At 61.0% G+C, this 27555-nt stretch overlaps 3 protein-coding genes across 4 annotated transcripts; 2 read left to right on the top strand and 1 right to left on the bottom strand.

Moving 5' to 3' along the window:
- Positions 1-2163: 2163 nt before the first annotated feature.
- On the bottom strand, positions 2164-4515 carry BLOC1S3 (biogenesis of lysosomal organelles complex 1 subunit 3). The gene is made up of 2 exons (XM_012761435.3): positions 4402-4515; positions 2164-3944 (listed from the first exon to the last, which is right to left on the bottom strand). Exon 2 carries the CDS (start codon positions 3933-3935, stop codon positions 3333-3335), a length of 603 nt encoding a protein of 200 aa, XP_012616889.1. The 5' UTR covers positions 3936-3944; positions 4402-4515; the 3' UTR covers positions 2164-3332.
- A 461-nt stretch (positions 4516-4976) lies between these two features.
- Positions 4977-16424, top strand: TRAPPC6A (trafficking protein particle complex subunit 6A). Of its 2 annotated transcripts, XM_012761439.3 has the most exons (6): positions 4977-5102; positions 14221-14288; positions 14437-14548; positions 15092-15175; positions 15314-15407; positions 16166-16345. In XM_012761439.3, exons 1-6 carry the CDS (start codon positions 5019-5021, stop codon positions 16195-16197), a joined length of 474 nt encoding a protein of 157 aa, XP_012616893.2. In that variant the 5' UTR covers positions 4977-5018; the 3' UTR covers positions 16198-16345. The 2 variants fall into 2 exon arrangements, with proteins under 2 accessions (XP_012616893.2, XP_012616892.2); XM_012761438.2 differs by lacking the exon at positions 15314-15407 and having other exon boundaries at positions 16166-16424.
- A 2684-nt stretch (positions 16425-19108) lies between these two features.
- Positions 19109-27018, top strand: NKPD1 (NTPase KAP family P-loop domain containing 1). The gene is made up of 4 exons (XM_012761385.3): positions 19109-19272; positions 20055-20498; positions 22394-22525; positions 24835-27018. The coding sequence occupies exons 1-4, from the start codon at positions 19182-19184 to the stop codon at positions 26622-26624; spliced, it is 2457 nt and encodes an 818-aa protein (XP_012616839.2). The 5' UTR covers positions 19109-19181; the 3' UTR covers positions 26625-27018.
- The last annotated feature ends 537 nt before the right edge of the window (positions 27019-27555 follow it).

The following is a 27555-nucleotide window of genomic DNA, read 5'->3' as shown; positions in this document are numbered from 1 at the left end:
CTAAGTTTGCAACGTAAATACAGTGCAGTTCATTTTAATCCTTTTTCCCTGCAAGCTGTTTTCAAAGAATTGCAGAACTGCTTCTAGAATGACGCTGAGAGACGGACCTGTCCAGCCCATGACACTATATTGGGTTTGCCTCTTTATATCAAGGAGAGGATACTCTACCAAGGCAGCAATGAAAAGATTTCTATGTTCTAGGGCTTCAGGGTTAAGGAAAATCTTAGGATGTTTCCCTTCCTTTTCAGTGCAGGATCTAACCTTACACCAGTTCCACTTTAGGGAGAAAAACCTCTGTTATTGCCCCTGTAAGACCCCAAATATCTACCTCTAGATGATCCATTTCTTGGTCACTGGTAGGAGTCCCTGGGAGAAATTGTAGCCACTGGTTCCCTCTGTGGTCTGAACAGGTAGGGGGGGCTGGCTCCCCCACCAGGCCATTTGACCATCTGATAAATACAGCATGAAGGAGACCACACCTCAATAGCCAGTCAAGATTTCTATGAATGGGGCTACAAGCAGCCTAATCATTCCAACTCCTCTCTAAACTGGGTAGGATCTTCTCAAAGTCGGGGGCAAAAGGGCTTTATAATTTTAAAAAAATCTGCTGCTGTCCATTCTCCATGGTAGGGGGTCCAGGATACTCGCAGGGACCCCAGGATGGCAGGTCTGGAGCTCACAGGATTGGACTACAGAGCTCCCGGAAGTAGGAGGTGTCGACCTAAAAGGAAGACACTGAGCAGAAATTAACACGGTTTATTTGGGCCAAGGTTGTGGACAGCAGCCCGGGACACACTTCCAACTTGCCTTGGGGGGTGTTCTGGAGACCAAAGGAGAGACTCAATTTTTAAAGAAATATGGACAAATCAGGACAGGGAGAGATCACCAAAGTTGTTCATCAGAAGTCCTCATTGGTTTGCAGAAATAACAGCGGCCAGTGATTGGCTACATGTTGTTGCTACTTGGCATCAGTTAGTCTAGAACCCACATAACACCTGGCTTTAAAAGGTAATTATTTAGCTCAAGAGGGAGTGACCGGTCACTGCTGTTACATTTTAAATGCCTCTCTGGGCCTGATACTTTAAAAGGGCTCTCCCATTTCTCAGATAAAAAGATTTTTTTTCTTTGTTCTTTTCCCCTTTTGATCAAAAATCTTTCTTCTTGAAAGCAGTGATGATCAAAATCTGAGTGTCAAGGTGTCCCCCTGTTGCCGGAAAGGGTCACTCCAGAATAGTCCTGTCCCACTTTGGGGGGAAAGAGGAGACATCTCAGTGAGGAAATTCCAGAAGCATCCAAAAGCCACACTGGGATGGCATTGCGGCGTGGCAAAAGTGAGACCCCGATCAAGTCATTGGTTTATACAGCTGCTGTCGCTGTGGCATCGTCTCCAGTCTTTACCCTATTCTCAAAAAAACCCCTTTGGGAAGCAGCCATATGTGACAAGCGATGTCTTGAGGTCAGGTCAGCCTAAGCTGGTCTTGAACTCCCAGCCTCAAGTGATCCTCTGGCCTTAGCCTCCCAAAGTGCCGGGAGATAAATGGTCTCCAGAAGAGACCATTTAAGTAACAGAAGCCACCTTCTTCTGTTAAATAAGCCATGCTCCCTCGGACTCAGAGTCTTTGCATATGCTGTTCCCTCTGCCTGCAGCTCTTTTCCATCCCACTCCCATTTCACCTCTTTACACCTTCTAGGCCCAGCTCCTATGTCGCTCATCACTTCCTCTAGGAAGCCACCTGAGCTTCTCTCCCTAGACTAGGTCAGACAGACCCCGTTACACCTTCATAAAGCTCCTGTACTTCATGGCTGTAATCATAGTGCCAAGAAAGTTCTATCTAAACTACCAATTATGATCAGCAGAAGTATTTATGAGAATGTTTTATTACTGTCTCCCTCACTGGACCGTGAGCTCTATGAGAGCAGGGACTGGCTGTTGTAGCCCCAGCACCCAGCACGGGCCATATCCCCTAAGACTGTGTGTTCAATTGATGAGATCCAAATAAATACAGAACCACGGTGAAAGATCTGGGGGCCTTGATTTCCCAATGACAGCTTCACCTTCATTTAGGCCAGGCATGGAGGTCTTGGGACCTTCAGTCCCAGAGAAAGCACCAACCAATCCACCCCCAGCTTAGATGAGGAGAGAAGAGGAAGCGACCACAGGAGTAAATGTTTAGAGTTTTAATGAGAGCTCCTCCCCACTTCTCCATCCTGCAGGCTCAGAGCTCAGCTTCAGGTTGGGAGGGGGTTCCGGGGGTGGCACAAGGCTGGGAGAGTGAATATAGATGTGGCTGAGGAACAACTGGGACCACAGGAGGGAGCAGGTGAGAAGCAGAGAGGAGCTGCCCTGAGCAGAGTCAGAAACCGCAGTCCTTTCAGCACCCAGGAGCCAAGACAGTGAAACTGGAGCGTGTCCTTCTTGTCTGCAAACTGGTGTTGGCTTGTGGCCAGAGCGCCAGGGCGGGGCGGAATTGGGCCCGAGGTGCCTTGAAGGGTGTCACTTTAGGTCTGGGAGTCAGGAGGGGGTGCCACCTTGGCTTAAAGAATTAAGAGGAAGCATCATCTTGGTCTGGAAGGTCTGGAGGAGGACCCCCTTGGGTCAGGATGGGGCATCCTTTTGTGCCCGAGGAAGGACACTATAGGGAGTCCATGGAGCCCATGATCAGACAGGCAGTGTGAGCAGGATGGGACAAGCAAAAGGAGCAAAACCTACCCTAAGGGTCCAGCTGACTCAGGAAACAAGACCAGGCTGAGAGCGGGAGCTAAGCCCAAGGAGGAGGACTTAGGAGGAGGAGAGCAAAAACTAGAACCAGGGAACCAGAAAAAGGACCCTGCCCAAGGGGGATAATTCTGGAAGTGGAGCTAGGACCAGAGGTGTAGGCAAGGGAGTGCAGGAAGATGACAAGGAATCTGTGCCAGATCCTGCAGGTCCCGTGGGGAAAACCAGGACAAGCCCTGTGAGCAGACACCAAACTCAGAAAGGCAGAGCGCGAGGAAAGGTGCGCAGAGAGCCCAGGGCGGAAACAGACAGAGCAACTACTGGCCAGAGGCTGGAGCCGCACGTCAGGAGCAGGCTCAGAACCAGGGGGTCATAGCCAGGCCCCAGTGCCACGTTCAGGGTCAGGACCACCTAGAGGAACCACATCTAAAGGTAGTAGAGAGCTGGTCTCCATGGCAGAGGATGAACTATACCCAACACACAGTATTATCCAGGGAGGTGGAGTTAGCTCCATGGGTGGACAGCAAGATAAAGGCTGGAGGTGAAACAGCCAGGTCCCAGCGGCGGCAAGACCTACTCCCAAGTGGCAGAGTCAAATGGGGGAGTAGAGTCATCGCTAGGCCCGCGGCCCCGGGTCTTGCTCGGCCTCGGTCCCCGGCACGCCGCGGATGTCCGGCAGCAGGCGGCAGCCAGCCACGATGTCCAGGCGCTCGGCCAGCGCGCAGAGGTCCCCTCGAGCCAGGCGCACACTATGAGCCGCCGCCAACCCCGCGGCCTGGGCGGCAGCCAGCCTGCTAGCCAGGGCAGCCACATCGCGGCCCGCACGCCGGTACACGCCGCTCACGGCCGCCGCCACGTCGTGGTCCAGCCTTGCCTGGCTCTCGGCCAGCCGGAGCTGCAGCAGCGAGCGCGCAGGGGTGGGTGCCGGGGCCTCCTCCGCGGCCCAGGCCTCCCCCGCCGACTCCCGCTGCACCACGAGCGGAGGCAGGTCCCTCGGCGCCGCAGTCGGCTCCGGGTCCGGGTCCGAGTCTGTTTCTGCGGCCTCCCCAGCCACCCGCAGCCCTGTGGGGCGGCCGCGCGTCGGGCCCGAAGGCCCCAGGTACAGCTCCTCCTCCTCCGATGAGGACGCGGAGAGCTCCGAATCCGTCTCGGCCGCCTCCCCCGGCACCATCGTCCCTGGCCTCCGTGGCGGCCTCCGCCGACGACCCTGGGACGCCATGGAGCCGAGCTAGGAAAGAAGAGGGGCGAAGGAACAGCATGAGAGCCGGGCGCCTGCGGTGGCCAAAAGGCGCAAGGCCGGGATTCCCCTCCTGCGACTCTCTTAGCGCTTTAGGGCCAACTGCTTCCGCCATCTGGGCCTCAGTTTCCTCTTCTGTAAACTGGGTGATGACAGGGGCGCTACCAGACGCCAGGCTCTTCAGTGTCCAGATGGGGAAACTGAGGACCAGCTCGATGAAGTCTGTGGGGCCTGAGTTCCCAAAGTCCCAGTTATTTACGAATTTGCCTCCCAGCAGAGGCCACACCCTCCACACGGCCCAACAGGCCTGTCCCAGACCCGGAAGCACGCGGGCTCGGGAGCTGCTCAGGGACCAAGTGCCAGAGCCATAGAAAGGGTGACAGTCCGGCTGGACTCGGGAGGGTGTGCTAATTAACGGGGCGTCGGGGGTCGTTGCCGAAAACCGTACCGGGTCACCGAAGCTCCGAGCCCGCGGGATCCGCTACCCAGGCGAAGCGCAGCGTTTTACCGTGGGAGGTGGAGGGCTGCGGCCCCAACCAGTAGGGGAGCGGCTTGGGCGGGCGATGGCGGCCAAGTCACGTGGAGTCGCTCGGCTACCAACCGGGAAGCAAGTTCTCGGAACCAGCTTTGAGGGCGTGTGCGCAGCAGAGTCACGTGAATGGAGGTACAGCCAATAGAAACTAGGTAGGGCTGGCTCTTCCGGGTTGTGCTGCGAGGAAAGTGTGTAGTGTACAAACAGGGGTTTAAAGAACCGAGTATGTCACGTGTAGCCAGTAGTTAGGCCAATGGGAATGCTCGAGGACCCGGAAACAGGGAAGGAACAGAAGTGAGGGCGGAAGATGCTGTCACGTGTGGCCAATGAAAGGCGGAGTAGGCGCTCCCCTTAATCTCCCAGGCTCACGCGCGCACCGCGTGAGTCCGGAGAGGGAAGGCGGGGCTAGTCTCAAACACCAATGGAAGCAGGAGTAGGCAGGTTCCTGCCCAGACGCAGGAGGCGGGGCTTGCCCAGCCTGGCCAATGAGAGTTGTAAGCGGTGGGCGGTCTTTAGGAGAGCTAGGCTGGCGCATGGCGGATGTTGTGCTGTTCGAGTTCCTGCACGCGGAGATGGTGGCAGAGCTGGGGGCTCGCGACCCCGACCCCGGCCCTGGGGTGAGCGCCGGGCCCCGCAGGGAGGAGGCAGGGACCGCTACAGGATGGCCTCAGGGAGCGCAGAGGGCGCGTCAGCCGCCCGTGTTCGAACCCCGGCCCCGCCCCTTCCTCGCTGGGCGACCTCTGGCGCTGGTTTCTTCCTCTGTAAAGGGGGTTCGCGGCAGTGCTGGCCTCACGGGTTGTAGCATTGAGCGAGGTGACTCAGGGTAAAGCCTTTGTCTCAGGGCCTGAGTAAGCGGTTAGTAATTATAATCTATTATTGGACATGTACTGAAGACTCGCCTCTGCCACTCGCTAGGTGTACGACCCAATTACTTAATCTTTGTGTGCCTCAGTTTCCTCCTTTGTTAAATGGGCATCATAACAGTACTTAAGTCTCAGAGTGGAACATATATTCATTCGACAATTACTGAGCGCCGGTTGTATTCCAGGCACTGTTCTAAGACAGACAAAATCCCTGTCCTAAAGCTTACATTTTAGGGGAGTCAGACAGAAAATAAGTTGAAATATGCCGTCACCTAGTGCGAAGTTCTATAAAGAAAACCAGTAGAGGCCGGTCGCGGTGGCTCAGGCTTGTAATCCTAGCAAGCTGGGAGGCAGAGGCGGGCGGATTGCTCGAGGTCAGGAGTTCGAAACCAGCCTGAGCAAGAGTGAGACCCCATCTGTACTAAAAATAGAAAGAAATTAATTGGTCAACTAAAAATATATAGAAAAAGTTAGCCAGGCATGGTGGCGCATGCCTGTAGTCCCAGCTACTCAGGAGGCTGAGGCAGGAGGGTTGTTTGAGCCCAGAAGTTTGAGGTTGCTGTGAGCTAGGCTGACGCCATGGCACTCTAGCCCAGGCAACAGAATGAGACTCTGTCTCAAAAAAACCCCCAAAAAACCCCCAGTAGAGTCATGGAAAGAAGGGGTGGTGGATGATGGGGAAAAGCCTTTCTGACAAAGAGAAGGGAGGGAATAAGTCCGTGGGTAAATGGCATGAAGGCCTCCAGGAGAGGGAGCAGTAAATTCAAATCCCTTAAGTGAGAGTATGTTTGGTAATTTGGAAGTTGGTCCTTATGAAGAATAAATGAATTAAAACTTTAAAGCACTTAGTGCAATGTCTAACACATAGCCCTCAAAAACATTGGAACTCTTGTTATAAAATCTTTTACCAAGAAGAAAGGAGGGGGAGCTGCTTAACAGTGGGGGCTGTGGTCACTTTTTTCCATCATTATTATTATTGTTATTGTCATCATCTATATGTAAGACATTTTGATTGGCTCAGATTTCCTTCCCAGATTAGGAGCCTTAGGAAGGGTGTTACTCGTTTTCATCTCGATGTACAGATGCTTCTAGACTTATGATAGGGTGATGTAAGTTGTAGCATTGTATGTCAAAAATGCATTTAATAATAATGCACCAATGCACTTAACCTACTCAACATCATAGCTTAGCCTACCTTAAACCTGTTCAGAACACTTACATTAGCCTACAGTTGACCAAAACCATCCAACAAAGCCTATTTTATAATAAAGTGTTGAATATCCCATGTCATTTATTGACTGCTGTACTGAAAGTGAAAAACAGAATGGTTATGTGGGTACTCAAAGTACAGTTTCTAGTAAGTTAAACCATTGTGAGTCAGGGACTGTCTGTGGTTTCTTCTGTGTTCATTCATCCTTTCATTCAACAAACTTTTATACTAGGACTTGCAAAGAGCCTCCTTTAGGCTTTGGGGATTACTCAGTAAACCAGACAAAACTCCTTGCCCTCCTCTCAGTGCCTCATCCTTCCTGGCCCTCAGACCAGAAATCCAGGAGTCCCGACATCTGCCTCTTCTCCCTCACCTCCAGCCCTCCACCAGGCCCTGACGGTTTTGCTGTCTAAACATGTGTCCCATCTGTCCCCTCCCCTGCCCTTGTCCCGGTTCCGTCCTCTTTGCCCCTGTGAAATGAGCCTGCTCTCTCTGCTCCTGGCTCGGCTCACTTCACTTGTCAAGTTTTCACTGAGCTAGCACCTTTTAGTCCTTCAGATATTGGCTCAAATTCCCCTTCCTCAGGGGAGCCCTCCCTGACCCCCAGTCGAGTGTGGGTCTCCCTTAGAAGTTCTCCCAGCCCCTTCCCCACTTTGTCCTTGGTAGCCTTCATCACACTCAGTAAGGATATATCGTATGATCTTTTTTTTCTTTTTGAGACAGAGTCTCACTCTGTTGCCCAGGCTAGAGTGCTGTGGCGTCAGCCTAGCTCACAGCAACCTCCAACTCCTGGGCTCAAATGATCCTTCTGCCTCAGCCTCCCGAGTAGCTGGGACTACAGGCATGCACCACCATGACTGGCTAATTTTTTCTATATATTTTTAGTTGTCCTGCTAATTTCTTTCTATTTTTAGTAGACATGGGGTCTCACTCTTGCTCAGGCTGGTTTCAAACTCCTGACCTTGAGCGATCCTCCTGCCTCGGCCTCCCAGAGTGCTAGGATTACAGGTGTGAGCCACCGCGCCCGGCCCCTGTATGATCTTTTGATTCATACCCGTCTCCTCTGCCAGACTGTGTGCTGTGTGTGGTTGGCCCCAGGTCTGTGTTGATCACCACCTGTATACTCTAGCACGTAGTGGGTCCTCAGCGTGAGTTTGTCAATGAAGTTAATGCAGATCCTATGCTGTGGAGGTCAGGGGTGAGGGTGGGGGTGGGATTCATCTAGTACCATAACCAGTAATAGCTGCTGCCACGTATGAGCGTTTCCCATGTGTTCCCATGGCTTCTCACTCTTGATTTCATTTGATCCTCCTAACCACCCAAGGAGGTCGGCGAGATCCTCCCCACTTTGTAGACGAGGCTTTGATGCAGGGAGTTCCTTGCTCTCAAGTGGCAGAGCGAGGGCTGTAACCAGGCCTCCCAGCTGCAAAGCCTGTGCCGTAAACTCACGCTTGCATTCCCCAGCGTGTTCCCTGGCACTCTCCAGAAGGATTTTAATGGGTTTCTGTGGTCAAGCGAGTGTGGGAAACACTGGCTCATTCAGCCTTGCTCGCCCCGGGACTTGCAGAGCACACAGACATGGGCGGCGGTCCCACACCAGAGATCCTGATGGAACTCAGCTGGGCCTTTCTGTGTCATTGTGGCTTGAGAGAGGAAGGGCCTTTCCTGAGGCCACAGGGCGACAATCAGAACTCAGGTGTCTGACTCCAGAGCCTGTTGGTAGCACCGGTGGGTCTGCCCCTCCCACCAGCTCCAGAGTTCCTGGAGAACAGGGATGGTGGCTCCTTCATCTCTGTGCCCAGAGCACAGATAGCACGTGGGGCTTTTGTGATCTCCGGCCCCTGCCTGGTACTGCGGTTACTTATGGTGGCTGAGTGGCTGCTGCTGGGCTGTCACAGGTGGTTCAGTGGAAGACTGGCCAGAGGGGCCACGAGGGCAAGGGCCTTTGTTCTCAAAGCAGGAAAAGCCTTTGGAGGAAGAGGCTGTGGTTTCTCTCCCTAGGAGCTTTGAAGATAAAGAGAGCCTTTGGGCAACAGCCCGAATTCCTCTGAGTCCTGTCATCACTGTGGCGACACTAGGCCCTGGAACGTGGCTGGAGAGCAGCCCTTCCGGGCCAGGCCTTCATCCTCCATGGCCCAGAGAGTGGGCGTGGGCAGCTCCTTGGAGGGGTCTGGGACAAGCGGAGCAGCTGTGCCTGTTCCTCGTAGAGAGGACACGCGCTCAGGGGCAGTGCTGTGCAGCCGAGGACAGCGGGAGCCATAGAAGGCTTTAAACTGAGTTGTGCGGTGGCTCACGCCTGTAATCCTAGCACTCTGGGAGGCCGAGGCGGGAGGATCACTTGAGCTCAGGAGTTCCAGACCAGCCTGAGCAAGAGCGAGACCCCGTCTCTACTAGAAATAGGAAAAATTAGCCGGACATGGTGGTGCGTGCCTATAGTCACAGCCACCTGGGAGGCTGAGGCAGGAGGATCGCTTAAGCCCAGGAGTTTGAGGTTGCTGTGAGCTAGGCTGACGCCACACACTCTAGCTCAGTGACAAAGGTAGATTTTGTCTTGAAAAAAAAAGAAAAGAAAAACAAGCAAACCAAAGCTCTGACACATCCTGAGAGGCTGGAGAAAATGGAGAACATTCTAGATGAAGAAAGAGGGACTTGGGCTAGGGGCCATGAGCTGGGCTCTTCCCGCCTGAGGTGCCTGCCTACTCCTGGGCACAGGCTCACCCTGTTTAACCCCCTGGGGCGGCAGGGGGGTCCCAGAGAAGGAGCAGCCCTGGTTCCTCCCTTAAGAAAAGCACAGATCTAAGGATACCCTAATCACATGGCTAAAAACCAAACAAACAAAAACCAAAAGAAAAGAGAATTTTTAAAAACTATTAAAATAAAAAAAGAAAAGGAAAAGCACAGGCCGAGCACACACGCCTGTAACCCTAGCACTCTGGGAGGCTGAGGCGGGCGGATTGCTCGAGGTCAGGAGTTCAAAACCAGCCTGAGCAAGAGCAAGACCCTGTCTCTACTATAAATAGAAAGAAATTAATTGGCCAACTAATATATAGAGAAAAAATTAGCCGGGCATGGTGGTGCATGCCTGTAGTCCCAGCTACTCGGGAGGCTGAGGCAGAAGGATTGCTTGAGCCCAGGAGATTGAGGTTGCTGTGAGCTAGGCTGATGCCATGGCACTCACTCTAGCCTGGGCAACAAAGTGAGACTCTGTCTCAAAAAAAAAAAAAAAAAAAAAGATTAAAAAAAAAGAAAAGCACAGAGAGAAGAGATGAGTTCTTGGTCTCAGGCTGGTCTCGAACTCCTCAGCTCAAGCCATCCTCCCGCCTCAGCCTCCCAGAGTGCTAGGATTATAGGCGCCTGGCGTGGTTTGCTTGTTTTTCATTCATCCTCCTTGGAGCTCTGTGGCCCTTTCAGTCTGAACACGTGAATCTTCTTTTAGCTCAGGACATTTTTCTCTTATTATCTCTTTGATTATTTCTTTCTATTAATACATTGTTCCTTTTGGCGCGCAGATGAATATGAGACTTTGTGGATCACTTCTATGCATCTTATAACTCTGCTCCAATTTTTTCTTTTACTTCATGTTTTTTCTCACCAACTCGAGAGGTGTTATCTATCTTACAGATTTGTCTATTATTCAGCTCCGTGTTAACAAGTGTTTATTTTGGCCACCGTGGTGTTCATTTCCAGGAACTTTCCTTTGTGTCTGATTGTTCCTTCCTGTTTGGTGGATGCCATCAGTACCGACGCTGATAAGACTTCTCGAGGGTTCCCTCTCTTCCTTGCATTATCTCGTTTCCTCCCAGTCGGTTGTTGTATAAACTCAGCAGAGGCGGCGGCGGGGTGAGCCCCAGACAGGCACTGACTCGGGGCTGGGCTGTCGCAGTCACATGAATGGGAGCGTTCCTACCTAGCCAGCCCTTGTGTTCTTAAGAATGATAAACCCCTAATCTCTGAAGAGTTTTTGCAGGGACGTCTGTCTGTCTGTCTTTCGGAGAGGCAGGCGGTGATGGAGGCCTGTGGGCGCGTCTCCCTTCCTCCTTTCTGCCCTGTCACCTGCTCATCCTCTGTCCAGCCCTGCCCACTTCCTCTTCCTGTCCCTCCTGCCATTATTGCCCGTAGCCCGGCCACTCCCAGGCTTGTTGGTTCAGCAGATACCCAGTCTGCCCGGGCTACAGTGGGGCCAATAGTCACAACAGTTATGTATCGAGCTGCTGCCACGTGCCAGTCACGCCACCTCTGTGAGCAGGGACCGCCATGAGCCCTGTCGCACGTGTTCAGAAACTGAGGCACGGGCCAGTTAGATAACGGCCTGGATCAAGCATCTGATAGGTGGTGGAGCCAGGATCCACACCCAGCAGTCTGAAGTTCATGGAAGGAAAACGTGATCTTGCCGGAAATGCTTCCAGAATTCCCTCCACGCACCCGGCCCGGCTCACCCCTCTGGGGGTCGCTGTGCTGGCTGCCACCAGGGCTTGGAGCGCTTCCCAGGCCTCTGCTCCTCCTCCCCCTTCAGACACAGCGCAGATGGGCTTCCTTGGGGACTGGGACGCGCCCCAGCCCTCCGGCACTGCCTTCCTCCCGCTTGGCAGTCAGCGAGACTGCAGCGAAGCCGCCCATCGCATCCTTAGTCCTTGCCAGCTCGGCGCCTAGAACGCCACGCCAGCAGGACAGGGACTGCCTGTGCCCCACAGTGGCAGGCATTCAGGCAACACGTGTCGCATTGGCCCTCCAGTTGGCTGCTCTTGCCTGCAGGGCCGAATGCACCCGCCAGCCCACCATGGGCTTGAGCTTCCTTCGTGGCGGGCTGTGCTTTTTGGTGCTGGCTTCGCCCTGCGCTGTGCTCCCTGGGTCCCCTTGCGCTCAGTGTCCCAGCCCTCCCACCAGATTGTCAGTTGGCATCGTCTGGGCACCTGTCACCCCGACCAGGTACGAGAGAGGAGCTCCTGGAGGACATCCAGGGAGTGTCTGTGGCATGAACAAGGGACAGTGGGGAGTGTCCTCAGGAGCAGGGACACAGATGCCCTCTGGCAGAGTGGACCCCAGGCCCTGCTTCCTGGAGCTGTCCCTGGGGAGGGAGGTGACACAGGAGCAATAGCGCCACCCCGCCGGGGTGCTCCCGGGGCTGGGACACGTCTGCCCACAGAACACAGCCTGGCAGCCAAGAGCTTCGTTCCTCATCAGCCCAGGACTGTCTCCTCGTGTGGCAGACACAGGCTTGAGTGACAATGGTGACCAGGCTTCCTGAGCCCGGCTCGAGGCGCTTGGCTTGCACCGACCTGCCCCTGCCCTCACGAGGCTCCCAGGGAGTGGCTGCTGTTAACGTTTTCCTCCTTTTACACATGAGGAAACTGAGGCAGGGGCAATTAGCCAACCGCCTCGGGTGCCACACCTGGGCAGTGTTGGGGCAGATCTGGGCACAGGCAGTGTGCACTCAGGAAGCCACGGAGGGTGCTGCTATGAGGGACCCCTGGGCAGGGACCTCCCAGCCCTGCCACCATGGGGATGGTGGCTAACTCCCCCTCGCCTGGTCTCTTACGTCCCCGCACTCAAGTCGTTAGTCATCAGACCCTCCCCTGGGCCCTTCCTGTGTGGCCAGCCCTGCTTGCCTGAGGAAAGCAGCCGGTGACAGCAGTGTGGTCCAACGGGAAGCTGGGTCGTCACCTGGGCGGGCCGGGCCTGGTGAGGGGGTGGGCAGAGGAGGGGGCACCTGGTTTGGCATGTGGGCAGCTCTGCTCAGGACCCCCAACCCCAGCACCCCCGCCAGGCGGGACTCACCTCCACGGCAGGGAGCCTTTGGCGGCTTCTTAACCCTCTGAGCGGTTCCAGGTGTGAATGTCGCCTAATGGGCCGCTGAGGTTAAATAAGAGGGTTTACGGAAAGCACCTGGCACACGCTGCACAGCAGGTCCTCGAATCACGTCATTCTGTTAAAATGTCGATGAGAGAAACAAACCATTTCCCGGGGCTGCAGGTTCTCCCACGTCTGCACAGGTTTCCTCCGCGTGCTCGTCCCCTCCCGAGTCCCAGAGGTGTGCCGTTAGGTGACTCGATCTGTCATTGTGGGTGCACGTGTGTCCCGCGGTGGGACAGCACCTCGCCCAGGGCCGGCTCCCACCCGGCTCCCCGAGCTGCGGGGATAGGCTCTGGCCCCCAGCAACCCCGAATTGGAATAAGTGGGTAAATAATTATCTTGTTTTCATTCATCTTTCCTAAATGCATGCATAGTGCACGTTGATGTCAATGTTTGATGTCCAGAAGTGGTTTGGTCTTTATTCAGAAGTTTGCTGAGGTTTTTGTGACCAGAAATACGGGCCTGGGAGCTTCCCTTTTGTTTATATCAATTAGCCTTTGGTCAAATTGGTTTCATTACCCGGCCTCTCACTTAAAGTGGCCGTGATGACATTAGGGAGGACTTACGCTGTGCTCGAAGGCTGAATCTCCACTTTGGTCGCCTCTGTTTGCAAAGCACCTCCCATGTGCCAGGCCCTGTGCTGGCTGCTGAGGGCCACGGTGAACTGGTCAGCCTGAGTCCCCACCCTCACAGGGCTGTGTCCTCAACTAGTGACAGCGCAGAGTGGCCAGGGCCAGGGAGGAGGACCCGACCTGGGAGGGATGCAAGGAAAGCTTCCAGGAGTCGGCAGTGGGAGCAGAGAGTGGAAAGGCCCAGAAGCCTGAGCCTTCCTGGCCACGGGTAGCCAGTGGGCAGGGGACAGGGCTGGGGAGGCCACATGAAGCCCGCTGAGGGGCTGGGACACCCTCTCCAGGGCAGGAGCTGAGTGGAAACTTCCCATCCGCCATGCAGATGGCTCCATTGCGCATGCGGCCCTGGAGGGAAGAAGACCAGGGTGGCCATTCCCAAGGGAAGGTGGTGGCCAGGGGACAGAGAAGAAGGGGTGGGAGGGGCTTGGGCCAGTGATTGCAGCTCCTGAGAGGAGCCAGCAGGAGGATGAGCTTCCTCCCTCTCGGGGTTCCCCCTCCGCCACTTCCCTGCCCCCACTTCTGGGCTGGGGGGCCCCTCATGCCACCAGCCAATCTGGGCCTCCCCCTCCCCAGCTCACTGCAAGTCACCCAAGTAAAAGAATCCACAAACCTCCTCGCCTGCCACCTCGCCATCCATACGCAGGCACAGGGACAGATGCCTGGGCGGCCTCCTGCTGTGCCCACCTTGCTGCCTCCCCCGTGCCCCTGGCCTGCGCTCCCCAAGCCCCCGTGTGTCTCTCTCTCTCCCAGGGACCTTGGCCAGTGGTATAAGGCATGATGGTCACAGCTGCCTTCCAAGCGCCCCTTCCTGAGGCTCAGCCCACACTCTCGCCACAGACCCTTGGGCAGGTCCCCTGGAGCCTCTTGGGTGGTCACAGTGCCCACCTCCTAGGGCGCTGGAAGGGTTCACACTGAAGGCGCCTGCAGTTCGCAGTGGGCGTTTTCAGGAGAGTGGGGGGGGAGCCTGGGGACGAGCCCCACGTTCCTGGACCAATGGGGAGCCAGCCCTGGGGTCGCCGGGCGTCCGAGCTGTGCCGAGGCGGGTGTGGGAGCAGGCGGGTTCCTGGAGGCCCCGGCCCCCCACCCCGGGGCCCCTCACCCCTGAACTGACAGGCGCAGGCAGATCTGTCTCAGAGTCCCCTTGCAGAGGCTCCCAGCTGAGCCTCTCTTCTTGGCCTTCTAGGGACAGAAGAGGAGCCTGTCGGTCCTGGAGGGCACAGGCTTCCGCGTGGGCCAGGCTCTGGGCGAGAGGTGAGACCAGCCCCCCATCCCCCAGCCTGTCCCCACCTCGGCTGGCAGGGGCGGGGCAGGGGCGGGGGCGGTTTGCACTCCTTGGCCCGGTGTCCCCCCGCCCCAGCTCCATGCCCCAGCCTGGCCCACGTGTCTGCCCGCCCCCCAGGCTGCCCCGGGAGACCTTCAGGGAGGAGCTGGATGTCCTAAAGTTCCTGTGCAGAGACCTGTGGGTGGCCGTGTTCCAAAAGCAGATGGACGGCCTCTGCACCAACCACCAGGTGGGTGCCCTGCGCCCCTCCCGGTCCCTCGCCACCCCTGACTGGCGGCAGAGGTGAAACCAGGGAGGGCGGAGGAGGGGAGACCCCTGTTGCTGGGCGGCAGGAACCCAGGTGTTGCATCAGCAGCTTCGGCCCTTGTCGGGTTCTCTGTCCAATCCTCTAAGGGAAGCCAGGTGGCTGCAGTGGGACAGAAGGGCTACTGCCACCAGCATGGTGGCCCACCTTGGCACGCGGCTGCTCTGTCTCCATCTGGCCCGAGGTCCTATAGAGCCCGGCTGCTCCAGGGGCCAGGTCCCCAGGCTCTCACCGCAACCCTGGAGGGCAGGGACTGTTTCCCGGGAAGCCACGCAGCCAGAGGGCAGGACCCTGGGTGGGCACCAACCCCAAGTGGGGAAACCTCAGGGCCCTTCCCCAACTCTGAAGTAGGGGCGGCCACCATGGTCTTGGGGAAGGAGTCCTCCCAGCCTCCACCCCCTGGGGCGGGCTGCTGGGTCCCCTCCCCCATCCATAAATGTACAGGCCCTGCCCCCTCCCCACCCCCAGGGGACCTACGTCCTGCAGGACAACAGCTTCCCTCTCCTCATCCCGATGGCCTTGGGCCTGCAGTACCTGGAGGATGCACCCAAGGTATGGGGTGGGGACACTTCCTTCATACTCCCTCCCCCTGGCTGCTGCCCCCCCCCAGGCCTCTCCCCAGGCCCAGGCCCAGGCCCTGGGTGCTGGCCTCCCCTCTCCTCCTACCATGATCTGTGTCCCCTGCCCCAGTTCCTGGCCTTCACCTGCGGCCTCCTGCGAGGCACCCTCCGCACCCTGGGCTTCCAGAGCTTGGTCACCTCCTCCGTGGCAACCCTGCCCGCCTGTGAGTCACGGGGAGGGGCGGATTGTGCTCATCCTTGTGTGCTGGGGGCTCCGAGCTCTCCCTGCCCTGCGTGGGTGCGGGAGGCAGGCCCAGACTGTCGTGCCCCACTTTACGGACCGGGACTTGGGGGCCAGGGAGCTTATGTCACCCGCTCAGGCCACCCTGCTGGTGCAGGCCCTTCTGTAACCCCGGCTGCTTCCTTGGGGTCCATCCCCTCCAAGGAGAGAACACTCCAGAGACTTCTAACATGTCCTCCCAGCGCGGGAGCCGCAGCAGACAGAGGTCACCCTGGTTGATGCTGCTGTGGGGGCCGGGACAGCCAGGCGGTGGCACTCCCTGCCTGCCTGGTGGGGTGTCCTGTCAGACAAGCTGGAGCCCCATTCCTGGGGACAGCCTGCCCCAGAGCCTGCAGCCAAACACCTCCCGCCCCCAGTCTTCTTCCCTCTGCAGGGTTCCTCAGGCCCACTTGGGGGACCTGGGGCCCCCGCGGGCGGGCTGCACCGTGCAGGCCACAGAGTCTACGCTGGCCCCTCCTTGGGCCCACACGCGTGGCCTCCGTGCCCCTAGTTACTCACACAGCCCTGGGACGCAGGCCACACAGGCCAGGTGGGCGGGAACACCGCCCTTTAACTGGGAGGAAACTGAGGCCCAGCCCAGGCCGTCAGTGCAGGGTGGGATGCACATCTCGGAGCCGGCCGGGCGCCCTCTGCCTCTCGCCCGGCCCCAGCCTCACGCTGAAGCCGGCCCTTCTCTCGCAGGTAAGTTCCAGGTGGAGATCCGGAAATCCTGAGGGGCCCCTGCCAGCGCCCCACAGCTGCCCACAGCTGCCTGGCCTTCGCCCCCTGCCAGGAGGCAGCAGCCGGCTTGGCCCAGGCCCCGAGCCACTGTCTTTGGGGCTGGGGGTGGGGACACCAGGCTCTGGAGTCACACGTGCTCAATAAGTGGGTACCAAGGGTGTGTGGGGGGGTGTCACAGGAGACAATAAAGGTTCTGTGTGTGGAATCAAATGGGTCTCAGGAGTGACTGTCACAGGTGCTTCGGGGGAGGGAAGTCCCCCCTGCAGCCCCACCAACCCTCAGACCCTCCTCCTCTGGGTCCCCTCCACTCCCAGCCCTGGCACGAGCCCTGGAACTTGTCACCTCCCTCCCTGCACACCTGGCAGTGGGAGGGTGGCCCCCGGTGGCAGTCTCAGCATTTCTGCTGCATCAACAAGTCTGGGGCTGTCCCCTGCCCAGCGGGGTACACAGAACCGAGCCTGGGCACGCAGAGCACAGGCAGGGGCGGGCTGGGGCTGCCAGGGCTGAGCACAGACGGGGGGACGGACACCCTCCCCTCTTCCCTCCACCCCCACATGCCACAGACATGCTTCCCGTGCCTGGCAAATGAGTCCTGCCCATCCCTTCTGCCCCCACTGTGCCACCACCTCCCCATGCTCTGTCCTCCCATCTGCATTTGTAGCATCTGGGCCTGTCGCACACCTGGACTTGTGCTTTGCCACCACTGCCTGATGTGGGTAAGTACCCCGCTTCAGAGCGGTAAACCGAGGCAGGGGGCAAGACCTGCATGGGATGAGGACGGGTCCCCTTGGTGACAGCACTTCCAGCAGAGGGGCGTCTCCGCCTCTGTGGAGTCTGGGCCACACAGCCCGTCTGGCCCTGCCTTGGGCTGCTGAGCTCCTGTCCTGCCTGGCCCACTGCCCCTGCGCCCCCTGCCGTGCCCTGCAGCCACCTGGCCTCCACTGACCGACCTCCTTGCCCCTCGGACGGCCCTGGACCTACCTGAGGGGTCTAGTTGTTACCTTGGGACACACCTCCTCCTGGGGCCCTCTAGACCCCTCCCCCCCCCTCCAGGCGCGGGCGCTGCCCAGCGCGGAGCCTGGCACTCGGGAGCCCGGGCAGATGTTCCCCGAGCGAATGAAGTTTCTCAGTTGCACCGCACACTCGCCGCGGGAGCCGGGATTGGCGCGGAGGGTCACTGGGGACTCGGTCCCAGATCAGACACAGACGCCCCAGGCCCCAGGCGGGGAGTGGGGGGCGGGGGCGGGGGGGGGGTAGGGGTTTGGGAGGATGGAAGGACCCTGAGACACAGAGCTGTCCCAGGTAGAAGGAAGCGGGCATGGCTCCAGCCACACGGGGGCAGTGTTTGGTCACTGGGCAGAAGCCCTAGAGGGGCATCCTGCGGGCCAGGTGGGTCCTTTTGTCCTGTGTCCCCTCATCCTGGATACTGTTCTGTGGTCGCCACCCCCATCCCTGCTCTCAGGGAAGTGACTGTGGACCCCACCATGCCGGCAGCACAGGGAGCCAGGGCTGGGGGGAGAGGGTGTCACAGCACCTCATGCCCCTCTGACCAGCCCCACCCGGCCGTCACCTCTATAGTGGCCTGTGCGAGGGGACGGGGGGCAGAGCCCCGGCGAGCCTGGGGCACCCACTGCTGCCAGCGTGCAAATCCCCGCTCTGCCTCCGTGTGCCCTGGGGCGAGGGACTTCCCATCTCTGGGCCTCGGTGTCCTCTAGAGCAGCACCGGGCAAGTGGGTCAGCGGCGCCTTGCCAAGTGCCAGGCCCGAGCTGAGTGGACTCCCACCGGTCCCTCCTGACTGCGAGAGGCAGACGCCAACGCCGGCCACCCAGCAATGAGGAAGCTGGGCTCAGAGAGGTGAAGTCACTTGCCCAAGGTAACACACCTGGGGAGCTGGCATCTGAGTCTTGGACTGTGTTCCTCGCTCGCAGGGACTCTGCTCCCTGTCCCAGTGTCCTTGCCACTCCCACCCTGGCCCGCGACAGAAGCACCCCAGCGGCCAGCCTCATAGACCCGGTGGCCGTGTCCCGGGAACCCCAGGTGGCACTGTGGGCCCATCGCCACCCCTCAGTCCTCGAGAGCAGAGAGCAGCAGGCAGGGCGGGCGGCCTGGGGAAGGGGCGGGGACAGGCGGGCAAACCGGTCGGGCGGGCGGGTGGCTCAGCCCGGGCCTCCCTCCGTTGGGACCTGCACTGACAGTCTGGTCTGGCGGAGCTGGCGCGGCAGCCTGGCGGGGCAGGGAGCTGGGGCCGAGAGGCCACCACCAGGTACCGGGGACCTGGGGCTGGGGGGCGGCGGGCAGGCCCCAACACTTACCACCCCAATTCCCTCTGCCCCTTGGACTCTCCATCCCCGCCCCCTAGAGCATCCTTCCCGTCCTGCTTCCGGCTCTTCTCCGTCTACACCCGGTAACCCCCATGTCCCTGAGCCTCTCCCCGCCCACTGCGATTTCATTGCTCCCCCAGAACTGCCCTTCCTACTCCCCTCATTCAGCTGCCCAGGTGTACCCAGCACTGAAATTTCAATCCCCCCATATTCCTGGCCGCGTCCCAGTTCACCTCACTGGTTCTGTGTCCCTTCGAGCCGCGCCAGCCTCCCACCCCCACAGTGCCCCTCCTCAGTGCCCCCTAGCGTCACTCGGCTGCCACTCTGGCTCCCCAGGTCCCAGGCCCACGTCGGCTCAGCACTCCCCAACATCCCGGCTGCCTGGAAACTCCCAAGGGCCCCCCACACCCAGCCACCCAACCCCAAATTAGCACCTGGCCACCCCTCCCCCACCTGGCCCCCTACTGTCCCCTGACGAGCTTCCCCCAGGCAGGCGACCCAGGAACATCTGGGACCAGGCCTAGCTAGGATGTGCTGGGGCAGGGCAGGGACCCAGCCTTGGCCCTGCTGCTGGTGCCCGAGGGGCTGGCTGCTGAGCCTGTCCCCTTCCTCCCACCACAGGAGCCGGTCCCCGCCACCCAGCCGCCCGGCCACCATGCACAAGCGCTACAATGTCCACTTCGCCAAGGGCGCCCAAAGCCCCACCGACCGCTACTTCTTGGACCCAGAGTTGGGGCAGCAAAAAGGTAAGGGTTCACTCAGGGGGGGCGGGCATGGCAGGCAGAGAGGCCTGGGAGGGGCCTGGTGGATGGAGGAACAGAACCACCGTCCCCAGAGGGAAAAGCCACCAGCTCTCCCCACGGTGGCGGCTGCACAGTGGGGCTGGGGGACCCCAGCCCGGGGTGGGACCACAGGTAGGAGCCAGGGCTGGAGACAGAAGCAGGGAGGCCCCCCTGGCCTGCCCCTCCCCCCAGGGTGGGAGCAGTCCCCCAGCCTGGGGGGCAGCAGTGTGGCAGAGTGAGGACAGGGACACCCCGTGCCGAGTGTGTCCGGACAAGGTGGGGGCTCAGCATCCGGGGGGGACTGTGGGTGCTCAGGGTGGGGAGGGGGCAGTTACCTCCCATTAGGGCTGATTTAGCCTCCTCAGGGCCGGGTGGTGCCCAGCCTCCCTGCCACCCTGGCCCGAGCTCAGGGACAGGGCTCCTTCCCTGTCCCTGGTGTATCCCCTCACCACGGCCACCAGCTGTCACTCCGGCCTCCCCTGGATCAACCAGGCCAGCTCCCAGTGGCTTCCTCCCTGCCCCAACCCCGCACTGGCGACCCCACCAGGGACCGACCTCAGGCGGCGTCCTCTGTCCAGCCCCAAGGGAGAGCACAGACCCCAGGGCCCCTCACAGCCCCCTCCTCGTGGTGTGACTTCTTTGGGGCCTCTGAGGTTCCCAAGAATGCTCCGGCCCAGGCCCCACCTGGCTCTTGCTGGTGTCTCCTGGGTCAGGGACCCAGTCAGCCCCCACTTCCTTCCTTCCAGGATGCTGTCATCAGTGGCGCCGTGACCCAGTGGCCCCACAAGTCCACGGGCCCTGCCGGCCTTCCCCCCGGGCACGCTGGCAGCAGGCTTACCACCACTGCCACCAGGGGGCACGTGGCAGCTGCCACCAGGGCCCCCAGTCCCCCGGCCTGCAGCACCGGCGGCAGCCCCAGCTGCCCCCTCCCAGCCCCCAGTGGCCGCAGCTCTGCGCCACTCACAGGGCCCAGAAGGGGCTGCCTGCTACCACCGCTGCCCCCAGGGGACCAGCCAGCGCCCCCCAGCCACCCGCCAGGCCTGCCACCTCACCTAGCGCGGCACCCGTCACGGCCAGCGGCGGCCCAGCCCTGCCCTCTGCAGCCGGCGCCCTCCTGGAGCCCAGCGAGCCCACTGACGCCCGGCCCCTGCCTGCCCCAGCGGCCTGCGGCTCCTTCACCTACAGCTCCGGTGCTCACCCAGCCCTCGCCGGCTCCGCCGCCCGCTTCCCGCCTGGGCCTCCCGCTCCCTGCCCGAGAGGCGCTCAGCCCGCCCCGCTCAGGCCGCTGCCTCCTCTGCGCCTGTTGGGGTCCAAGGCTTCTGGGCCTGTCCCCAATCCTTCCGCCCCGGGCTGGGCTGCAGGGCCTCCCTCTCCCTCTGCCAGCGCCCGGCTCTGCTTCTCGCTCCCCAGCCCTCCCTCCCGGCCGGCAGGCATGGGGGACGGGGGCAGGGGGTGGTGGCCCCAGCTTGCTGGCCAGCTCTGGCGTGGGCGAGACAGACCAAAAGTGAAGCTGTGACAAGAGGAAGGGAGCAGCCTGGGGAGCAGAGAGGGCAGTTCAGTGTTGGAGTGACCCCTCACTCATTCATTCGTTCATTCATTCTGTGACTCGGGACCAAACCCCCACGTGTGTGCCAGGCACTGTTCTGGGGGCTCGGCAGGAGCCAGGCCGGCAGAGAGCTGTCTCCATGGAGCACGTGTTCTGCTGGGGTGGGGGCAGGTGGGGACACAAGATAAATAAGGAAGCTTAAAAGTGTGCCACCTGGTGACAGCCACATTGCCGGACAATAAAGCAAGGAGAGGTGACGGGGTGTGTCAGGGTTTGCAGATTAAATAGGGTCATCAGGCCAGGCCTCGTGCGACGTTTAAGCAAAGACGGCGCAGCAGGGTCACCAAGTGCAAAGACGTAGGGTGGCGAGTGCCAGGGACAGCAAGGAGGCGGGAGTCCAGGCGAGAGGTGCTGGCAGCCTGACCAGGGTCGTGTGCGGCAGAGGTAGGACATGCGGCTGGTTTCTAGTCTGGTTTGGAAGTAGAGCAACAGGGACTTAACAGGGACCAGCTCTAGGTCTGTCACAACCTTGTCATTGGAGCCTCGGGGCCATGATGCCCATTGCACACACAGGGAAATAGAGGCTGGGGGAAGTGCGGTCACCCAGCAATCTTGCCTGTCACCTCAGCAGACCTGTCCAGCTGCTTCCACCTGCCTCCTGGGCTCTGCCACCAGGCGTGGCCTGTTTCTTGTAGCCCGCCGGGTCTCTCCGAAAGGGGGCTGCACCCAGAGGCTGGCCCAGCGCCCCCAGGAGTGAATCCTACCTCTTTGGCACCCTAATTCCGGGTTCAAGAAGTGGACGTTGCAGTGCTCACGCATGGCACCCAGGGCCCTAAGTGGCCACTCGCAAGAACAGTGTTAGCCCAGCGCCCGGCACTGGCCAGACCCTTTGGCACCCTTGCGTCTGTGCCACCCCACTCTTGAGAGCCTTGCAGAGAGGTCTCCCTGGTCCTGCCCAGAAAGGTGGCGGGGCTGGGACTGCAACTTGGATCTGCGAGACTCTGTCCCTCTGTCCCAAGCCTGCGCTGTGGTGGGACTGGTGACTTGTGGGTGTGGGGGCGCGGGGAGGGAGGGAGGTCAGGTGAGGGGGGACAGGAAGCTGAGAGGGCCCCCCACGCTGGTGCCAGGCTAGCAGAGCGGGCTGGAGTGGAGCAGGGACTCTGAGGGTGGAAAGTGATGTCTAGCATCCGAGGGCCTTGTGTCCCAAGAAAGGCCCTTGGGATTTTCCTGGGGGGACCACAGATGGGTGGCCCAGCCAGCCTGGTGATCCAGGGCCAGGACAGCCAACTTCCCATGAGCCCCTGGTCTGGGGCCAGGCCGGTCCAGGGGTCGATCCTCCTGTAGGCTCCAAAGGGACAGATGTGGCCCTGGCAGTGGAGGCTGCTGGGGGCCACAGAAACCTCCATTGCAGGGTTTGGCCTGAGTCACTTCCGGGGGTCTGGGGGGAGATGCTGGTGCAGGGAGGGCTGTGGAGGGCAGATGGGAGGAGGCCAGTGCCCGGCCAGCTTCACTGACTCAGTTTCCCCCCCCAACCTCCAGGCATCCTGACAGAGGATGACGTCTACTGCAGCTGCCTAGCGAAGACGCTCTGCCACGTGCCTGTCCCTGTGACTGTGGGTTTCTACGCCCCCTTCGGCTGCCGCCTGCACATGATGCTGGACAAGATCACCGGTGAGGACGTGTGTGTGTGAGGGTCCCAGCTCCAGCCGTCCCCAGATCCCCTCGCCCCCGCCCCACCGGCCACCTGGCCACCTGCAAGTCTCACCTCCCTCCAGTCCCCACCACCAAATCCACTCCAAGGGCCTTTTCTGAAATACACATGTGGTCCTGTCCCTCCCCTGCTCAGAGCCTTCCATGCTCCCCAGCACCCGAGGGAGAGAGACCAGGGTCCTCACTGAGGCTGCAGGCTCCTGCCAAGCCCCACTGGCCTCTGTCCCCCGGGCCACCTCTTCCCTGCAGCCCCGGCCCTGTGCGGGGCCCTCACAGACACCTGACAGACAGATGCTCGCTGAAGACATGAGCTAACCCCGCCCGGTCGGCAGCGGCTTTGACCTCGCTCCCCCTGCTGGAACTCAGACCTCAGTCCCAAGTGTGGCCAGAGGGGCCGGGGGTGACTGTCCTCCGTGTGCCCAGCCCTGGTGCAGGCCCGACAGCCTTTCATTCCTGAGCACCTGCTAAACGAGTCCACGGCCTGCCCGTGTTGTCACAGAGGAACGAACAGGTTCCCGGGGAAGAGATGAGGATAGAAGGAAAAAGGAGGCAGCATCGTGGGGAGGTCCTGCCCTGGGCTCGGTGACTTAGTCACCGCCTGCGCTCAGAGACAGACCCTGCCCTGACGTCTCATGATCCGTCCTTCACACATTCCCCAGTGCCCGGGGGACACGGCAGTGATCAAGACAACCAGGGTTCCTGGCCTACAAAGGACAGAAAAAAAAAAAAAAAAGACAACCAGGGCCCTGCCCTCCTGGGGCTCCCAGTCCAGCAGGGGTGACAGACTTGTCCTCAGACAGTGATGACCCAGAGTGGGAAGAGCTGAGGGCCCTTGACCCAGCCTGGAGGACTCCCTGGAGGAGGAGCAGCAAGGCAGGGAAATCGCACTTCTCTTCCTCAACATCTCTCATTCATTCCTTAGGACCCCCCCCCAGCTTCCCAGCCTTCCCTACTCTGCTGGGGACCTCCGGATCTGCCTCCAGCCCCTTGCCCAATCCTCGCTTTCCCTGTGTCCATTCTGGCCCTCGCCCCAGCCTTGCCCTGAGACCCTTTTGAAGTCCCAGCTCTTTAGGGCCGGCGGGGCGCACTTTCTGAAGTCCAGGCCGCCAGACTGGTCTCCTGTCCTCTTCTTGGTGCTCTGGGTCTCTCCAGGGACTCCCAGCCCTTAGGGTCTCTCCAGGGGGGCACCCAGCCCTTAGGGTCTCTCCAGGGGGGGCACCCAGCCCTTAGGGTCTCTCCGGGTGGCGGGCACCCAGCCCTCAGGGTCTCTCCAGGAGGGCACCCACCCTGCCCTTAGGATCTCTCCAGGGTGGGCACCCAGCCCTTAGGGTCTCTCCGGGGGCACCCAGCCCTTAGGGTATCTCCAGGGGGGACACCTAGCCCTTAGGGTCTCTTCGGGGGCACCCAGCCCTGAGGGTTTCTCCTGGTGGCGGGCACCCAGCCCTTGGGTCTCTCCGGGGCCACCCAGCCCTTAGGGTCTCTAGGGACACCCAGCCCTTAGGGTCTCTCCAGGGGCACCCAGCCCTTAGGGTCTCTGCGGGGGCACCCAGCCCTTGGGTCTCTCGGGGGCACCCAGCCCTTAGGGTCTCTAGGGACACCCAGCCCTTAGGGTCTCTGCGGGGGCACCCAGCCCTTAGTGTCTCTGCGGGGGCACCCAGCCCTTAGTGTCTCTCCAGGGGGGGCACCCAGCCCTTAGGGTCTCTCCGGGGACACCCAGCCCTTAGGGTCTCTCCGGGGGGGGGCACCCAGCCCTTAGGGTCTCTGGGGGGGGGCACCCAGCCCTTAGGGTCTCTCGGGGGGGGGGGGCACCCAGCCCTTAGGGTCTCTCCAGGGGGGGGCACCCAGCCCTTAGGGTCTCTCCAGGGGGGACACCCAGCCCTTAGGGTCTCTCGTGGGCACCCAGTCCTTAGGGTCTCTCCAGGGGGGACACCCAGCCCTTAGGGTCTCTCCAGGGGGGGCACCCAGCCCTTAAGGTCTCTCCGGGGGCACCCAGCCCTTAGGGTCTCTCCAGGGGGGGCACCCAGCCCTTAGGGTCTCTCTGGGGGGGGCACCCAGCCCTTAGGGTCTCTCCGGGGGGCACCCAGCCCTTAGGGTCTCTCTGGGGGCACCGAGCCCTTAGGTTCTCTCCAGGGGGGACACCCAGCCCTTAGGGTCTCTCCAGGGGGGGCACCCAGCCCTTAGGGTCTCTCCGGGGGGGCACCCAGCCCTTAGGGTCTCTCGGGGGCACCCAGCGGTTAAGCGGCTCACGTCCCGCCCTGCCCTTCCCGCAGCGCTGATGCAGCAGGAGGCAGCGCAGCGCGAGCTGGAGGAGCTGCAGCACGTGCAGTGGCGGCCGCGGCCGGTGGGCGGCTGGAGCGTCCCGCGGCTGCTGTGGTACCTGGTGTTCCTGCAGCCGATCATCACCGAGGCGCACCTGCAGCGCAAGAACGTGCAGTTCCTCTTCGTCCGCTTCAGCGCCTGGCAGTACGAGGGCACCGACAAGCTGTGGGCCGGGCTGGTGACCACGCTGTGCGAGGGCATCCGCCACCACTACGGCGCGCTGCCCTTCAGCGTGTACTCCGTGGTGGGCAACAAGCCGGTCACCACGCCGGGCTGCTGCCAGGGCGAGTGGCACTGCCGGCGTCGCGTGTGCCTGGGGCTGCTGCTGCTGCTGGCGGCGCTGGCCCTGGGCGTGGGCCTGCTGTACCTGTCGCTGGGCGGCCGCGAGCACGGCCACGGCGGCGCGAGCGGCAGCCTGCTCAAGGTGTTCGGTGGCGCGGCCACCACGCTGTCGGGCTCGGGGCTGCTCATGGCCGTGTACTCCGTGGGCAAGCACCTGTTCGTGAGCCAGCGCAAGAAGATCGAGCGGCTGGTGTCGCGCGAGAAGTTCGGCAGCCAGCTGGGCTTCATGTGCGAGGTGAAGAAGGAGGTGGAGCTGCTCACCGACTTCCTGTGCTTCCTGGAGATCTACCAGCGGCGCCGGCTGCGCGTGGTGCTCGAGGTCACCGGGCTGGACACGTGCTACCCCGAGCGCGTGGTGGGCGTGCTCAACGCCATCAACACGCTGCTGTCCGACAGCCACGCGCCCTTCATCTTCATCCTGGTCGTGGACCCCAGCATCCTGGCCGCGTGCCTCGAGAGCGCCGGCAACATGAAGGGGACGGCGGACAACGGCTACCACTTCCTGAACCGCACCGTCACGCTGCCCTTCTCCGTGCCCATCATGGGCCCCCGCACCAAGCTGCAGTTCCTGCACGACGCCGTGCAGAGCCGCGACGACCTGCTGTACCGCGAGATCACCGGCAAGCCGCGGCCGCTGGCGGGCGTGGGCGGCGAGGGCGCGCAGCTGCTGGCGGTGGAGACGCAGGCGGGGCCCGAGCACGCGCAGGGCCGCGTGGACGCGGAGGCGGCGCGCAGCATCCAGGAGGCGCTCTTTTGCCTGCACGACGAGCGCGACTGCCTCTACGAGTACGTGCCCGACAACGTGGTGTCCATGCGGCGCATCGTCAACACCGTGCCCATCACCGTGCGCCTGCTGCAGCAGCAGCAGGGGAACCTGGGGGGCCCCACGCCGCGCCAGGCCGTGGCTTGGGTGGTGCTCGCCAACCAGTGGCCCTGCCGCCTCAGCTGGGCGCTGCAGTGCCTGGAGGACCGGCAGCAGGCGGGGGGCGCGCCCGACGGCCGCGCGCGCCTCTGGAACGTGTTCCGGGACAACAGCCGGGAGCTGCACACCATGACCAAGGCGTTGCAGAACGTGCTCGACCTGGACGGCGACCCCGAGCTTTTCGAGCGCTTCCTGGGTGCCGACTTCCCCTTCACCGTGGCCGAGGCGCAGAGCCTGCTGCGCTGCACGGTCAACCTGGACCACTCCATCCGCCGCCGCATGGGCCTCATCCGAGCCGTCAGCGCGCTCAAGCCCCCCAGCCCGCCCAAGTCCCCTGCCCGCGACGCCCCCCACGCCACCAACGGAGCCAACAACATCTCCAGGGCGTCCCCAACAGGCCATGCTGCAGGACACGCCAGCGAAGCCCACCAACCCCGGGACCGGGCCCATGGGAGCAAGCCAAGGCCGGTGGCCTGAGCGCCCTTCAACCCCGGGGAGCCCAGGCCAGGGGGCCGTGGATGCAGCACCCCGCAGCAGCCTCTCCACCTGCCCACGCTGGACGGAGGGGGCTGGACTGGGCCCAGGATCCTGGGTCAGGGTCCGAATGAGGCCTGCAGGGGCTGCCCCACCAGATGAACCTGTGAACTAGAGGGCGCGAGGGCAGCAGCCTGCAGGGCAGGGCAGCGTGCCAGCGCCCGTGTGCCCAGGCACAAGACCAGCCAGGGACTCGGGCACAAGTGCAGTAAATGAAGGAGTTAAAGCCTCGGGTGGGTCTTCATGTCCTGGTCTCCCGGCTCAGTGGGATGGGGGACTAGGCCTGCCCTGTGCCACAGTCCACTTTCTCCCCAGGGGGCCAGCCCAGCTGCCCTGCTGCCTCAGCTGGCATCCAGGCAGGTGGGGCCCCGGGGGCGGTGGGCGAGGCCGCGGGGGCAGAGATGAAGGGCGGATGGCCTAGTTGACTCAGGCAACGGGCAGCACCCAGGCCTCAGGGGATCCAGGTCTTTGTCGCCATGCCTTGGCCTGCCCCTCTGTGAACAGGGCAGGAGGTGTCATTTCCGAGGGTGGTGTCCCTGGTGGCCTCAGCAAGCTGCTCGGTGTCCCAGGGTGGCTCTGCCCTCACCATGATGGGTTAATTAGGCCTCACTGACACCTTAGCCGGTTGGGTGAGTGGCACTGCCCCCCCAGACAAGTAACTGTCTAGAGGGTTCCTGCTTTGGGGGCCACTCCAGGACCACCCAAGGGCTACTGGTTAGTCACTGACACTGAAACCACCTGGTCATTCCCTTGAGGACAAGGAAGTTGAGCAGAGATGGGGACACTTGGGGGACACACAGCGTCTGAGCCAGGGTCAGGCAGGAGGGGTTTTACCAGGGCTGAGCTGGACTCTGCCTGGGTGGCTCACGCCTTC

Source organism: Microcebus murinus, chromosome 16 (genome assembly GCF_040939455.1).
Source record: "Microcebus murinus isolate Inina chromosome 16, M.murinus_Inina_mat1.0, whole genome shotgun sequence".
Lineage (NCBI taxonomy): Eukaryota > Metazoa > Chordata > Mammalia > Primates > Cheirogaleidae > Microcebus > Microcebus murinus.
The sequence above is the reverse complement of the archived record's forward strand: the minus strand, read 5'-3'. Positions and strand labels throughout refer to the sequence as shown.

Excerpts from the sequence above, each read along its gene's own strand:
- BLOC1S3 (XM_012761435.3), bottom strand. The coding sequence starts at position 3,935 with ATGGCGTCCCAGGGTCGTCGGCGGAGGCCGCCACGGAGGCCAGGGACG.
- TRAPPC6A (XM_012761438.2), top strand. The coding sequence starts at position 5,019 with ATGGCGGATGTTGTGCTGTTCGAGTTCCTGCACGCGGAGATGGTGGCA. Across the intron at positions 5,103-14,220 it reads ACCCCGACCCCGGCCCTGGG|GGACAGAAGAGGAGCCTGTC; the intron begins GTGAGCGCCGGG and ends TTGGCCTTCTAG. Across the intron at positions 15,176-16,165 it reads ACCTGGAGGATGCACCCAAG|GTAAGTTCCAGGTGGAGATC; the intron begins GTATGGGGTGGG and ends CTTCTCTCGCAG.
- NKPD1 (XM_012761385.3), top strand. The coding sequence starts at position 19,182 with ATGCACAAGCGCTACAATGTCCACTTCGCCAAGGGCGCCCAAAGCCCC. Across the intron at positions 19,273-20,054 it reads AGAGTTGGGGCAGCAAAAAG|GATGCTGTCATCAGTGGCGC; the intron begins GTAAGGGTTCAC and ends CCTTCCTTCCAG. Across the intron at positions 20,499-22,393 it reads CTCCTTCACCTACAGCTCCG|GCATCCTGACAGAGGATGAC; the intron begins GTGCTCACCCAG and ends CCCAACCTCCAG.